Genomic DNA, 15,589 nt, shown 5'->3' with positions numbered 1-15,589 from the left:
GTCATAGTGATTGCCAAGAACTCTGAATCAGTAATTTTCTCTCAATGTTTGTGGTCTCGTGATTCAAATGACTTTATGCAAATTTTAATAAAGCTTGAAGGTTTCGAAACAGCTGAAGAAGTATAGCATACCTCAAAATCATCGAGAGAGAACATAATGACAAGCCTTATAAGAGGCTAAAATAAAATGGAGTTTACTATGGAGTGAAAGTAAAATATGTCTAAAGTTATGAGTACCTCTAGAATCTTCTTTTTGGCAACAGGAAACTTTGAATGAAGATTGGAATTTTCGCAAGTACTATCATTGCGGAGAAATTGCTAAACGCACCGAAACATACCACCAATGAGATTTGTATGAAGTAAATAAGACGACCAAACAAACAGCGTACCAATTGTCGTTTGTTTGCTTATCTGCATTTAAGGTTAGACTCGACAGATCTTTTCATTGTCATTATAACCTGTCCGCTGAAATCCCGTTGGTGCACATGTTCACGATGTTATGATAGCGTGAATCCTGTACAAAATCTGCTAGTCTGCCTAAGCCTACATACGGGCTTTTCTGCTTATTGTGTGTACAAGAGAGTTAATCTGCCCACAAATGGATGGTCTCTTGATTTATCAGGCATGATCATCACACTTGCCATGAACAAAAACAGTTGTCCAAGGTAGATTTTTTGCTATGAGGTTTCTTGGTTACAAGACAATTCACAGACACAAGACATTGCTTTTCTTTACACTGAAATCCCACGTTTCTGTGTACCTTAAAGAACTTTATTAGTTTAATGGGCGCAGAGCGTTTAAAGGGCGGCAACTTATTTTGAACGAAGTTTGTTGAGGCAGGGAGGCTAAAAATTCTGAATGACCAGAGCAGGAATATGAAAATATAAAATTTTAAAAAAATATATAACTGGTAGAGCATTTAGTGAGCAGGGTGCAATTTGGAACATTTCGAAAGCCTGCACTCCCTAATAACCGGGGCAATGCTCTTTCACAACAAATATGAATAACCTTACAAGGGACATAATAGGTCTAACCAAGGGCATCGGGGAATTCATAAACAGCACTTTCTTGAAATTTTTGTTTGTGAATATATGTGATCACAAACGAAAACAACTGCAAAAACACTAATAAATTATTCATGCAAATAATGCAAATTGTAAGGTATACAGTTTTAAGAACCAAGGGTAGACAATTAGCAGTTGTAGTCTTGACCTTGTTTCGTCTTAAAATAATTTTGCAAATCTTCAAAAGAGCAAGCTTCCTCTAAGTTAATGGGAAGTGTTTCACGGACTTTTCCCCCCAAATTTGATTGTAGCTGCCCCTTCGCTTTCATTTTCTTTCCCATTTGGGTTAACAGGTAGTTGTTTATCTTAGATTGTAAGTGACCTCGTGTCACTGGGTGCTGCTTTGATAAAACTTGGGATTTAGGATCAATCTAGCTAGCTAAATATATTTCAGCCTAAATCACCTGCAGATTTCGTGGATAATTGTGTACCGAGCTATCAACGTATTTTTAGCGATGTGTAGTAATTATATTCAAAGTTTTACCGTACAAACCTTAATACTTTCTCTTATTTGTTTTTTAATTAGCTTCAAGACTCCAACAAGCAGACAGTACCTATACTTAGACATTATGATTGCTTTCATCATTATGGTCAGTTTTTCTCGATGCATGCTGATCAACACATGAGACAATGTACAATGTTTTCAATTTACTTTTTTGCAAAGAGACCCAACAGCACTTCATCAAAAGACAATGCATTAGTCCATGCCCCCCAGTCGTGGCATGTTATAAATCTGACAAGGCTCACGCTTTTGCAAAGAGATTCGAGACACTAGCTTCAAGATTCAAGTCAATATCAATAAATTACTCCTTGGAGCTTCTCCTGTATACTTTGCTGACTATGGTTTTTTTAAGGAACAATTTGAGTTTGTCTCTCAGTCATCAAACGTGAGGAGACTCTTTCTTTTCTTTTTCCAAAATTTCTAAGTCTAACAATCTTTTGGTGGTACAAAAGTTGAAAATGGCTTTGAAAAAAGCAAACATTTAGTAAACTAAAGCTTTTCGTCTGACACTCTTCAGAGTTTAAAACGTCAGAAAATAGACCGAAAACTCTTCGCTAGGAAATATATATTCTAACGTTTTAAACTCTGAAGAGTGTCAGACGAAAAGCTTTAGTTTACTAAATGTTTGCTTTTTTCAAAGCCAATTTCTAAGTCTGTAAACCAAGAAGAAATTTTTTTGAGATTTTCCAAGATACTCCGTTTACACTAAACACGAAAAAATAAAACAAACGCTCTTCCATGATTTTGCTGGAAGAAACATAATTTTTTATTCCGTTCCCAAGTCATCCAGTTGTTTGCCATGTTAAAAGTAGGGAATCTTTGAAAATGGGGCTGATTTTGCGTTAGAAAGAGGCCTTTTGAAAATGATGAAATTCCTTTCTTATTTCATTCCAGCATGGTAACTTTCAGTTTTTTTCGATTTAAGCGCGAGGAAAAATGTATCGTATTCCGGAAAAAATAGAATCAAAAAGTTATGTTTACATAATGTCAAACGTCTCTTTTGTCATGCGCATACTTCGTCTATTAGATTGGGCGCATGAGAAGAGCAACGTCAGACTTTGGCCTAAGCTTGAAGCTCAGTTGAAAGCTAGCTAAAGTGATTGTATGCAAACCTATATCAATCAAGTTACTAACAGACAGGATTGAATCTCAATACAAAAAAGATTGAAAAACATAAAATTTTAATGTTTCATCAGTTCACATGCACATGTTCTAAAAATGACATTTCTTTTGCAGTTGGATTTTAAAAATTTAAAGAAAACCTTTTGCTTTGTGACCTGCATATGTCTTAGTTTTCATTATCTCTGCTGTGTTTACTTAAAAAAATATCTAAAAGATTTTGGTGTGAATTTTCGCTGCCTCACTAGAGCTCTTTGGACTCTTCCCACTGGGAAGTTGAAGACTAGAGTAAATATGTTTTCTTGAACCTAATCTCCCACGTCAGTTGCTTTATCTCTTTGTCTACTACCTTAACTGTATCCATAACTACCACCTTAATGATGCATTGGCCGGTGCACTTGACAATGAAGTAACAGCTTAAGAAGATTTCTGTAAACTGTTAAGAAAAATATTCTTCCTTTCAGGTAGTGAATATCACAATACAGCTCCATAACATAAATAATCGCTACCTTTTTTAAGTTATATATGTCCATGTTTCTGACGCAAATGATCACATGTTGCTATAGATAATCTTTTAAAGCAGCATCGGTATACTCAGAACTGTCTCAGAACTACTTTGCAGCTCTGAGACAGCTGCAGAAGCAACACCTAACGTCCACAAACATTATAGTTTCTCTGAAACTGAGGGTAGGTAAGAGAAATGAGCAGATCTTAAGATGAATTGTGCTCTTAATGAAGATATTATTGCGCAATTTTCTTAATCAAATAGTGAGCATTGCTACAAAATTCGTTTTCAGAAAAGTAATCATCGCCCCCTTCTAAATATTGGTCCGTACCTGAATTACTTTAACGCTCCTCTGTTGTTCCTACAAGCTGTCTCAGAGCTGCAAAGTAGTTACGAAAGCAATATCTGCATGACAAATAGAAAATCATCGTATGCTCATGTTGTTTGTAACAAACTTTTGAAACCAGAAAAGACTGAGGTTGCCAAGATCTGTCCGAATCTGCGTCGTCAATGAGCCCTGTTAAAGAAAAGTGTATGCCCAAACTAGTTGTTTAAACAAACTTTAGCTAGTGTTAGCGAAATTATTATGCTTCAATTTCAAGAAATAAAATGCTTAAGTCGCATATATTCGCTAACACTGATCTGTGTCCAGCGTGTTGTACATCGATGCATGCGGCAGTCGACAATAAAAATTACTTAGGCAACAGCACAGCACAAACCGGTTAACGAGATCTCGTGGTTTAAACCGAAACTCAGTCAGAAAGTCTTAATTTTAAAAACATTATATGGTTGCATAGTTTGTTGTGATGAAAGCTTTTCTCACAAGAAATATCTACTAGATAGTGAAAAACAGGATCGGTTGGGGATCAAAACATATATTTGGTTATTGTTTGATGGAGACAAGCACTGTTCACATGGCAAAACTTTAGGACAGTTAATTATTATGACTGCTGAGAAGATTTTAGTGCTGCAATGTTGTTCTACGTAGTATTGAAGCTTTGCACGATAAGAATCATAAACAGTTTCAAAGGTTGTAAAGATTTGAATAACAATCCCTGTGCTTATATACGCTTTGATAAATGTCGTGCAGTAGACTTACGTATAACGATATGAAGCCTATAGACTTTTGATTTTATGTTACATGCTGTACATTCAAAATGCCATCGAATGCATGTGCTGATGGATTTAGCTGAGTTTAACAGCTTTTCCTAGGTTTAAAAAACTTCCTCAAGTATGCTTTTGCATATACGATATGGTAATTTCTGCTATATTTACATGAAGTTCATCTTGATTTCATTATTCCTATTTCTTACAACATTTCTTTGTCTTTCAATGGAACCTTCGTTGATAAATGCTATCTTCTAAATCCTCAAATAATGTTTTCAATTAACTATGTAACCATGTTTATTGACCGAGAACTGAGCAGGTTGTCACTTGATCCTCCTCAGTCATGACATTTTGTGATTTTGTTGCTAGCTTTGCAGTTAAATATACCAACTGTTTACATGCATGAAGCTTGAACTTAGCATAATATTTAAGATACAAGAAAAAGCATAGAGGAATGCTTGAAGGACGAAATATGCTTGCAATGACTTTGAATTGGCCAGGAATGCCTGGATTTCTTAAATCTACTGCTAGAATAGAAAATGATTTGTTGATACAGGCAGAAGATGCACCACAAAATGCTATGTCAAGCCACGAAGTCATTCAGACGTCACCGAATAGGGTGTTATAACGTACCAAATATTTCAATGAACATTGATGTAGTGTGATGTTTAATGAAATTTTGGTTAAGAGCATTTTAACTGGGCTTTGGTCTTTAAGCAGCTTGTAGTGAAAAATGCCACAGAGTTCAGTACATAGCTAGCCTAAAATTCAGCAAACACTCTGAAGGTGTCCATTTGCCTAGCTGTGTTTAAATCACTATGGTTATAGTCAATGCTGTGATTGCATAGGCAATACGTCGTATGAGCTCGAACTGTATTCAGATTAGATTTGCAATATCTTCAAAGTAACTTCTTTTTTATGCTTTTGAATTCCACCCAGTACATTGCACATGCTCTTTTGATGGTCTATCAGTACTCTTTATATGATTTAAGGTTACGATAAACGTTATCTGGATGAAAACATCCTTGTTTCGTTTTTTTCTCATTCAAGTAGCCGAACTTCCAAGGCATACAATGATACCAAATTTGAAACTAACAGAAATTTTGAAAATAGAAAAAATCCCGTGTAAGCGAAGGTTTTCAAAATTTCTTTATCAGAACTTTTAGTTGAGGCCTGAAAATCTCTTGATCTGTTAAGCCGATTATCGTTGCTTTGCGGTTGTGGTCGCATGTCTCTTTCATAATATCGCTTGGTACATCCATGTATCCAGTGTACGGCCGTGTTTATTTAAACAGTCTTATTGATCTTAAAGCTTCAAGTGACTTGACCCGGATAACACTGTGGACTTACAATTCTTCTACATCCAGGTACGAGAAAGCTATTATGTACCCAAGTAACCAATCGAATGGCTCAAAACTTTGCACACGGCCAGTACAGATGTCGGGTAAGCAAAGTATGTCTCAAACCTTTTGTTTTTGCTCTGGTCCGTCTTTTATAACCAAATACAGCTATGAGAGGGAAGCAAATCTCTTTGCCAATTTTTGACAGAGTATAGTTTCAAGGGGAGGAGGAAGTTGAAAAATCTGAGACACAATTTGGTAGCTAAGGATCTGAGCTATCTGCTTATATAAGTCAGATTTTGTTACCTCAAACGCAAGGGTACAAAATGGCTTTTGAAGGTGGTACACTCATTTAAACAAACAGTCTGCCTAGAAAGTATCAATTTACAATCTTTGCCAATTATTTTGATATGGTTGAAACCGCCATATTATTGTGCATCGAATGATGTATAGTTTAATGAGATTTCGTTAATAGTTTTGCTTTTAGGGAGAGAAAACGGAATATCGTGTCAAAAACGTTTACCGTAACCTAAAGTCGTCTATTCAAGTGTTGTGAAAGCAGGAAAATTTAGCAGGAAATATTTTGACAGACCGTGAAAGCTGAGATTAAGAATGATAAAGTACTGGAGAATATCTAATGATTAATTAATTGAGCATTTTTCAAACAACTTTTCTCAATGGAAAAATAAGGAACATATTTATTTAAGAACACGCAAGAAATTACTACCAAAAACATCAATGATAGGGATAAACATTATAGAAAATAGGCACGATAAACTCGATAACATCTTACCTTATCTGAAAAGTGAAAAAGACGCCCCGGCAGCTTTAGAAAGCAGTTCAAAAACAGCAATATTATATGTAAGCTGGCAAAAAAAATTGTACAGATCTAACCTGTTTTAAAGCAAGGCCAGACAACATAGTCTTCGATACCATCAACCTTTGAATAGCTGTCGTAAAAATCGAATGCTGCAAAGAGTTATCCAACGCTTTCAAATGACGGTCTCCGCCAAACAATGAATTCACCTGCGCAATTAATGATATTTAATGCCTGTGCATGCTTTAAAAAAGAACTGCCTGTTTTAAATGAAAAATTTACGCATTCCTGAACTTTGGTTAGTCAATATGGAATTATACCGCTGGATCTATTGCAACTAAATGATAATCTATGGAAACATGTGATTTGAGCGGGAACAAGGCAGCCCTGCATTTTTGCATGTTTGTTTATAGAAAAGCCCGCAAATCTGCTTTTATGTGCATTGTAGAGGTAAGAAAGTGCGGTATTGGAAATTGAATGGAAATTGAATTAGCGACATATTGGGTTTAATTATCACCTAGTGGAGAGAATTGTTTTCTTGTGTCAAACCGACCTTGAAAATCAAAACAGAGCATATTTGATCACATAGGATTAATTCTTGGAATTGCATTACACTAAATGCAAGAAAACTTAACTTGGTAAGGATGAGCCTAAACCAATATTGACAAAAGTATTTGAAAACCAAGTGAAATTCGAAGAATTAAATCACATTTGATAACAAGTTTCTCTTTTATAAGCCTCAATTTAGATCTGATTATTTTCGGAGAATATCTTCAGAGAATTCAGGTGTCCAGGAATTTTTGAAATAAAAATAAAGTACAAAATTACTAAATGAATGAAAAGTTTATGTAAAGCTCTGGCTAAACGAATCAATCTTGTACTTGAAACAACATCTAACATAGATTCGGAAATAATATAAAAGTTGTTTGTCCACTATCTCCCGTTTCATGAAAGTCGATTTTCGTCAGCCCTACGTTTTCTTTGTTTTTATGTTTGGCAAACAATGTTGCATTCTTTTAGCCACTTCGTCAAACACTGTTTGCTTTACGCATGCTCAGTAAGTTGAAGTTTCTTTTAACTCAGAGTAACTTCTTCGTGTAATCTTTTAGAATTTTGTTCACTGCATAAAACACATATAAAAGCAAGACATCTTATTTTCAAGGAGAAAAACGATTTCGAAAGACTAAGGCTTAGCTAGCAATAGCAAGGGAAGATTGCCTGCAGAATGTTGTAAGCAAAGACTGTCGCATATTAAGCAAAGAGGCCTGCGACGTATCTGCGAGGTGGCAACACTGTACCAGACTCTGAGTACGTTTGCCTAGATCATCAAACCTCTTGCAACGAAGTTTGATAACAGAGTCTAAGACATTGTGTTAAGCTTAGGATTAGCTTAAAGGATATATTAGTCCAGACCTAGTCTGTAGGATCAGAAAATATCTGCATCAAAATCATTATTAGCATTATTGATTGACGCAATAACGGTTCGCAATTCACTGGGTCGAGCCAAATGCTCGTTACTCTGTGCCGTACATGGCCTGAATGGGCCAGACATGCCTGAGCACACATAGTAAACTCAAAACCTTTGAAGAAAATGAACGAGAGGGCTGCACGGGAAGGCTCTAATGCTTTGAAATGACAGGGTTAGTTATGAATGGAATAATGAATAGTGTCAGAATGAGCTTCAAACAACTTTAGATACCGAAAATCCTCGAATTGCCCCCCCCCCCTTCGAAAAAAACCCCACTGCTTCTGTAAATCCTAAAATTGGCCCCCTCAAATTTGATGATTTTTGCCATCTGAGGTTGACTTTGGCGTTTTATCGAATTACCTCAAAAATTCATTCTTTTGGTAAAAATTGACTAAATGCTCATAAATATATTTCTGCTAATGTAGACAAAATCTTTTAATAATGTCTTTTTAATGTCTACCCCCTTTGAATAAGCCCTCATCGAAAATAAATAAGAGGATTTACGGTAAGTGGATTCGAGGATTTACGGTAAGCGGAATATAGACAACTGAAGAAACTGTTGAAATCGTTTGTTGATCAACAGACACTGCCTTCTTGCCAAGATCTGTTGCTTTGAATTGCATCTTTAGTCATGAAGATCACATTAAGGAAAGAAGAGAAAAATTGAACGGGCTAGTACCAGACTACTTTTCTACGAGCGCTTCTTATTGTTTTGCATATTGTTTCGCTTATTAAGGGATTATATTTGAGGTGTGCTTGTAAATACAATTGCGATTAGTACGTCGTTATGTACAAATGAAAAACACAAGAAAATGAATTGAAGTTTTCCTCTATACCGTTACAAATCTACAAACACTCTAACAACAGCAAGTTTTTGCTTCATCGGGTCAAAGATTTTAGCAACAACAGATAAGGAGCACAAGGGAAAAGAGCTCTTCGTACAAAATATTTTCATTTAAAACTGTACAATTCACAATATGAAAGATTAAGGATGAAAAATTTTTGGAACAAAATAGCTATCATTCCATAATCCAAAATAAAACATATTTACACATTTACATTTTAAGCAAAAAAATTGGATTTCTTTTTTGAACTACAATGTCTTAAAATTCATGATAACTAACTATATCAAACTATTTAAAAAAGCGAAAATCTGCAACTATATTCCTTTTTCATGATACAAGCATGGCAAAAGTGGCTTTGTGACAGATGGATTATTCAGGATTTACTTCGAAGCAAATAGCTGCAAAAGTAATAATACTCTAGCAGTATCATTCTAATACGCAATAACCTACACCCTGAAACTATAAGCAAATATATCATATCTAGACTTTGATTATAAAAAACATTGTATAAATTTGTATTACGATACGAAACGTATATTTAACGTTTATTGACACTAAAAACAATGTAACACTGAACCATCATGATGGTTAAACTAAATATAGTGGGAAAAACATATCTGAATCTTGCGGTGACAGTTCATTGCCAGTTCTTCCTACCAACTTCTTTGAAGAATGTTGTTATCAGTAGAAAACAAAGCAGAAAACTGATGCTCTTAAAGGATTTCTTTTGCAAGATGGTACGAATTGCTGCTTATTGCTATGCAGATGCTGATCAAATCTCATTTAGAGCCTTTAGCCAGTTTTCTTCCGCCATTGCTCTCTTTGTTGTGGGTATGGAGATGTGTTTGAAGACTGCCAGACTGTGAAAAGGTCTTTCCGCATTGCCAGCATTTGTAAGGCTTCTCGCCAGTATGAGTGCGCATGTGCCGTTTTAGGTCTGTTGATCTAGCAAAGGCACGTTCACATTCTGAGCACTTGTACGGCTTTTCACCAGTATGGTTCCTTATGTGCCGTTGAAGGTCTGTTGACCGAACGAACGCCCGATCACACTGGTCGCATTTGTAAGGCGATTCACCTGAAAAAAGATCAAATAAACGCTTTATCGTTGTGATGCTTTTAAAAACAAGTTTAAGTAAAATAGCCAACTAAATGTTTTTAAATATTCATGTCCACTGTTGTAGTAACGACGTATGTAATGAACACAGGGGTTAAAAGGAGAAATTAGAATAAACAAGCATGCGAGCACGTCAAATATATGTCGAAGTTACAGATCTTGTTTTAATGCAAAGAGGGTATTTTCTTCCATTACCATATCAACCCACAGAGTTTATAATTGTTAGTTGAAGTGCCCCTTGCCTTGCTGTGGTGCAAAAAAGGAACAACAGTCGTTGGGAATATTGGTATTTTCATGCTTGAAGCAAACTTTAAATGAAAAAAATCCTTCCTTTTTGACGAAAGTCGCTCCAAAATTTCAAACGGACAAAATAATTGGCGGGAAAATTTATGTAACGGTCAGAATTATTACTGTATTCAAGATAGTTTTATGTTTAAGATATAAACGCTGTCAATTATTTTGCTCTTTAAGTAACGGTCAGAAAAACAGTTCAAAACCGCAATTTTAGCTGTAGACTTTACAAGCCCGTCCTTCAGTCACTTTCTTCCCTGCTAACTTCCAAATTTTTTATATACTCTACAATAACATGCTAAAGCTCGCTTCAAATTTTATAAAACTTGCGAACTTTCCCGGTATACAATTAGACAGATAAAAATTCACCGGGTACTATCTTTTTCACTTTGAAATGACATCAAGACGTGCTTGATAGCCCATCGTTATTCCGATAACAAAGGAAAATAGTAGAAAAGGTTATCAGAAATTGAGTGTAAAATCAGGTTATTCCGCACGAACAAGTACGAAATTCTCGACCAAAGACATTAATAATTGATAATGAGCAAATAGGATAAGAAGATTATAGACTGATATATGGAGAAAAACAGATATATGATGTGCCATATTTACCTGTGTGGGATCTGATATGACGTTTCAAGTAGCATGGATACTGAAATGCTTTTCCACAGTAAGAGCACTTCCACGTTCTGCCAGTATTATCTGGACACACATATTTAATATGCCTCTCAAGATAGCTTTCATAAGCAAAAATCTTTCCGCATTTGTAACATGTATAGCTCTTTTCATCTGCAAACAAGGTATAGATGTATTTGAAACCACGGCGAAAGAAACTCTAAGGGCCTTAATTCGGTGTGAATCATCATAGAGTTTAGAAGACTGAAACCAACATTAAGAGCAGAGGTCAGAAGGAAAATATATGCAATTGAATTTGACTAATAGTAAGACATCATTCGGGCAATAAAAAGATAGGAAATGTTTTATTGAAACTAGATTCTCACCTAATCCACTTGGTGGCCTAAGAATTTTCATAAGATACCATTTATAAAACTCTTCTCTCTGTTCTTTTGTAAATGGCTCGTTGCCATCGATGTACGACTTCAGATTTTCTTCTTTGATGCCAATTTCAACAGAAATTTCCGTCAAAAGTATTCTATTATTCTCTAAAAACTGCTTTATGTTCCTTTTTACAATGTCTGGATTTTCCCTGCAAAAAATAAATTTGGAATGTTATTATAATCTCTTCGATAACTCAAGTTTCTTGACTTTTGCATATAAAGATGTTAAGACCATAGAGCTCTAAGCTATTACCTATCTGCGATACATGCATTTATCTTAAAAATCAGTTTACAAAGATTGTAATGATATTGTTAACTGCAAAACTGCAAAACTATTGTTAACTAGCGTACTTTTTAGGCCTTGTGGCAGCAACCTAAAATAACATGGAACGTATTTTTCTGATAAAAAACAAACTAAATAGCAATGTTACCTGCAATACTAAGAAATATTCAGGTTAGCTTTTCTTTGAGTGGATATAGTTAATAAATCAAAGTATTTCAATAATTTGCTGCAGTTATTGTACCATGCAGCAGACACGTGCGGTGTTTTCTGCACAGTCTGGATTATATATACTTATTATGATTAATTCTTTAGTGGAACAAAGTTTAAAATGGCTTTGAAAAACGCAATCATTTTAGTACATGCTAAAAGCTTTTTGTCTGACACTCTTCAGAGTATAAAACGTCAGAACAAAGATAAACAACTCAAAGTTAGGAATGTATTCAGTTGTGGATCAAGATGGGCCAATCAGAAACGTGGGCACTTGACTGTTAAGGTTGCCCAATCAGTGTCGTCTGCACAGTGTCTGCATGAAACAGCGACCGAGTCAATAATCTGAAACATGTCGTCAATATAGTCTTGGCAAAAACTGGGTTTTCTAGCAAATGCCGCCCACTGGCAGAATCACATGTTTTTGTAGTTTTTTTACCTGCAAGACCGAGGAGGCTCTTGGGGGAAAGTTCTGCTTTTAATGTTGTAGAGTAATGCTGTTTTATTCTATCCTCCAATCTTTGGGTTGTGCGTCCTACGTAACTAGAATCACATTGGCATGTGAAGTCATAAATAACGGAACTCTTTTGGGTAGAAAAAACACAATAATTTGAATGAATTGAAGGACTCCCCTAGTACTGTAAACAATACGAGGGCTTACAGCAAAGAAACATTGCCGTCGTTCTTCGATCGCCGTTCCATCTAGAAATTTTGAAAAACCATATAATATATTATTACATCTATTTATTAGGATAATATTGCTAAAAACCAATAACAATTTGACTTTGAAAAAAGAAATGAACACTTGATAGGGCGGTCACTTACTGCAACATTTGGTTTAACTTTTCATCTAAATTGCTTTGCGATAAGTTATCTGATGTTTGCAACTCTGGAGCGGAATCACTTTTGTTTGGAAGCTGTTTGGTTGTAGAACCTGCAATTGGTTCCCTTCCACCTTGTTCAAAGCCATGCTTGGTTCCGCTATCAATGCGTTCTTTATCCGTCTGGCCATTTAATTCAAACCAATACGATTTCTCATCTTCATAGTTCCAATTATAATTTTCTACTGCAGGATGAGGTGATGCGCTTGTAAACGGACCTATGTCTCGACTTCCATAAGCAAAATTTGAAATGACACTATCTGCTTCGCTTTCTTCGTCTAAAAAAGTGCGAAAAGATAAGCTAGCATAATTTGAGAACTCAAATTTCAACACTCTCTATCAAGCCGTAAATTGCAATCAAATTCAAATCCAGGTGCTATGATAATGAATTAAGAAAGGTCTAAAAAAGTAGTTGGGAATCGATTGGTCTTTGACACCAAGCGCTCTCTCTGCTTCTAATCGTAGTCCTAGCTCTATAAGGAAAGTTGTTTTCACCTTCCCTTCGGTAGATTTAGCTGATCGGAACACCTCAGATATTAAGGCCTATGATTCTGCTTTGTAAATCTCGACCGAATTTAAAATTTCTGATAATCTTTAAAAACTAAAAACATTGTTTTGCAATTCTGAAAGCTTTGTAAATTCTATTTATCTTATTGCTCAGTTCATTTTACAGACAGCAGCTGAATTGGGACACTACGATAGTCTTTATCAACAAAAGCGATGGAACTTTCCTCGTAGCAACAAACTGAGCTGTGAATTGATGATACGATGTGCTTTGTGAAGATAAAGAATTAAGAGCGCATTTAAATGTAGTTATTTTGGAGACTGCAACAGTTGCAAAGTAAGCATTTAACGTTAGACTAGGTCCACTGGTCTTTGCTCACTGGTTCGTTTCATCATTATTCACAGCAAATATGTCATTGAAGTTAAATGGAATGCAATGCTAAACCTTTCACTGTTCTAGATCTTTTCAATGGCTGAGAAATAATGTTGATGATGCATAGAAATTTTGGCCTAAAATGCCATTGCGGAAGTAAAAACAATTTGAAAACAATGAGGCGCAAACTTGAGATTTATATTCGAGGAGTTCTTTCTTGGAAACAGATATCAGTATGTTAATGTTGTATGAAATTTTAACTTGCAATCTTCTTTGAAATAGGATTGGCTCGGTTTCCAATCCAAGTCTAGTCTGCTAGCTAATATTTCAATTAGCAGTACTTTTGAGATTACATGCATTTATCGTGATAGCAGAGAGACAAAAAGGAGTGCAATATGGCAAGTGAAATTAAGAGCTATTGCATTCGGAGTAAAATAAGCAAAAACCAAGGGGAACGGAAGTTGCCTTTCAGTGGGGTAAGCATCCGTGAAAGTGCCGTGAAAGGTCTATAATGTGCAAAAAATAATGAAGGATACTCCCAAAAAAATCAGAAAATAGCTTTGCATTTTAGAAGCTGCCTTTTTAGCTGCGGCACATCGTTAAAATAAGCTGCAAACTTAATATGGATCGAGGACAAATATGGAAAGAATAGTGTTAAGACGCATGCTTACCTTCATCATAGGTATCATCAATCAACCAGTAGTATTTTCTTCTAAAGTATTGTTTCAGTAAAAACGATCTAGGCATAATATGCTAAGTCTTATATGCTATGAGTGCAATTTCTATCCAATTTTCCATAAACCTAGGTGCTGTTGATTCAGATTCGTTGCATCATGTATATTTGTCCGTTGTGCTATATTTCCACTAGCAGACTCAGGTGCATTGGTGCAGTGCGAGCTACAAGCAATCCATATTCTAAACTAAAACTAAAGCGAGGTATTACGGTCGGTACAAATATTCTATTGTAAAAGATTCAGGATTTGGCGTATGGCGACATTCAAAAGACCTGCATTATTAACTATCAATTGGCATTTGCAGCTATTCATGCGAACCCTGGGTGCGACCTTTGATTGGTGGAAAGGCCTCTCTTTTGATGATGTCAGAACCACTTTTGAAGCTGATTTTTTGGCTGTTCATCCACCTTGACCCTTGCAATGACTGACTTAAAATCCACTTTTAAGTTTCTCTTTCTTCACGTATACAGCCGCAAAGAAGTAATTTGCAAATCTGCAAAATAATCTTCACAGCAAAGTTGGATATTATTTAAGCTGTCAACTGAATGCAAGTTTTCATACTTCACTGCACAATCACCTGGTTGAGTGGCCCCGGACCTGCTTAACATTTGGGCTCAAATAACAACCGGGGCGTCGCTAATCGTTCACGCATCACCTAACCGGTTCAAAAATACTGAGCAAAGAGAAAGGTCTGCTGGTACTGATACATATAATTCTTGGCTGCTCAAACATTCCTTCGAGTTCCGGATAAAACAGTTAAATATTTTTGCTTTTTCATCAATGGGGTTGAATTACCCAATCGTGGAAGCCAATGGGCCAATCTTGTGATTGCGAGTTTTTGAACCATGCAAGTAAGCCGGGCAAGCATGATTACTTACACCCGGAAGTATTGTTAGTAAATAAAGCATTTGCTACTCAGTTGCTATCGGCAATTGTCACTTTATATTATCGGCTACATTTTAGATCATTTACTGTATTGCATATCCTTTGCCTTGCTCTCAATTAAATTTGCCTTGGAAATTTGCCTTGGAAAATAACTCCATGTGGTAGGATAATTTTTTTTACTGAAACAAAACCCCTGCCGCAGAATTAATTCCAATCATTTACGATGTTAACTTAAATAAACAAACGAAGTCACGGTTTTGATTTAAGTCCCTGGAAAGAAAATTTTCTTTAGCTTGACATTGTGAAAAAGTTTGTTTGCTAAAAAATTATAGCATTTTTTGGATATACACGATTGCATTTGATTAAGGAAAAGGTTGTGGCCAATGAAATCGAGCTCACGTGATATGACGCTACCTTTGTCACATTTTGATGAGTGTTTGAAGTTCAAGTAGTTGACCCCGATGAAACTTCCAGTAAAAACAGGCCAAAATCT

At 35.7% G+C, this 15,589-nt stretch overlaps 2 protein-coding genes across 4 annotated transcripts in view; both read right to left on the bottom strand.

Annotated features, from left to right (window-relative positions):
- Positions 1–6,837, bottom strand: part of LOC148957621 (alpha-1A adrenergic receptor-like) — a 49,217-nt gene extending 42,380 nt beyond the window's left edge. The window contains exon 1 of one of the 3 annotated variants that reach the window (XM_065200182.2): positions 6,531–6,837. The gene's annotated coding sequence lies outside the window, so the exon portion shown is untranslated. Of the gene's footprint in view, positions 1–236; positions 1,621–6,530 lie in introns of those variants that run through there. The other 2 variants (XM_065200181.2, XM_065200178.2) reach the window with 2 other exon arrangements.
- Positions 6,838–8,856: 2,019 nt separating this feature from the next.
- Positions 8,857–14,715, bottom strand: LOC148957620 (uncharacterized). The gene is made up of 5 exons (XM_089115094.1): positions 14,149–14,715; positions 12,545–12,878; positions 11,173–11,378; positions 10,784–10,960; positions 8,857–9,841 (listed from the first exon to the last, which is right to left on the bottom strand). Exons 1-5 carry the CDS (start codon positions 14,222–14,224, stop codon positions 9,546–9,548), a joined length of 1,089 nt encoding a protein of 362 aa, XP_088971220.1. The 5' UTR covers positions 14,225–14,715; the 3' UTR covers positions 8,857–9,545.
- Positions 14,716–15,589: the final 874 nt, after the last annotated feature.

Source organism: Rhopilema esculentum, chromosome 21, assembly GCF_057945365.1.
Source record: "Rhopilema esculentum isolate cy_ngs chromosome 21, ASM5794536v1, whole genome shotgun sequence".
Taxonomy (NCBI): Eukaryota; Metazoa; Cnidaria; class Scyphozoa; order Rhizostomeae; family Rhizostomatidae; genus Rhopilema; species Rhopilema esculentum.
Note: the sequence above shows the minus strand (reverse complement) of the source record. Positions and strands in the feature narration are given on the sequence as shown.

Bases quoted from the DNA above. Each gene is read 5' to 3' on its own strand.
- LOC148957620 (XM_089115094.1), bottom strand. From the start codon at position 14,224: ATGCCTAGATCGTTTTTACTGAAACAATACTTTAGAAGAAAATACTAC. The intron at 12,879-14,148 runs GTAAGCATGCGT...GCACTTTTTTAG, and splicing joins TGATGATACCTATGATGAAG to ACGAAGAAAGCGAAGCAGAT. The intron at 10,961-11,172 runs GTGAGAATCTAG...CCTTGTTTGCAG, and splicing joins TAGGCCACCAAGTGGATTAG to ATGAAAAGAGCTATACATGT.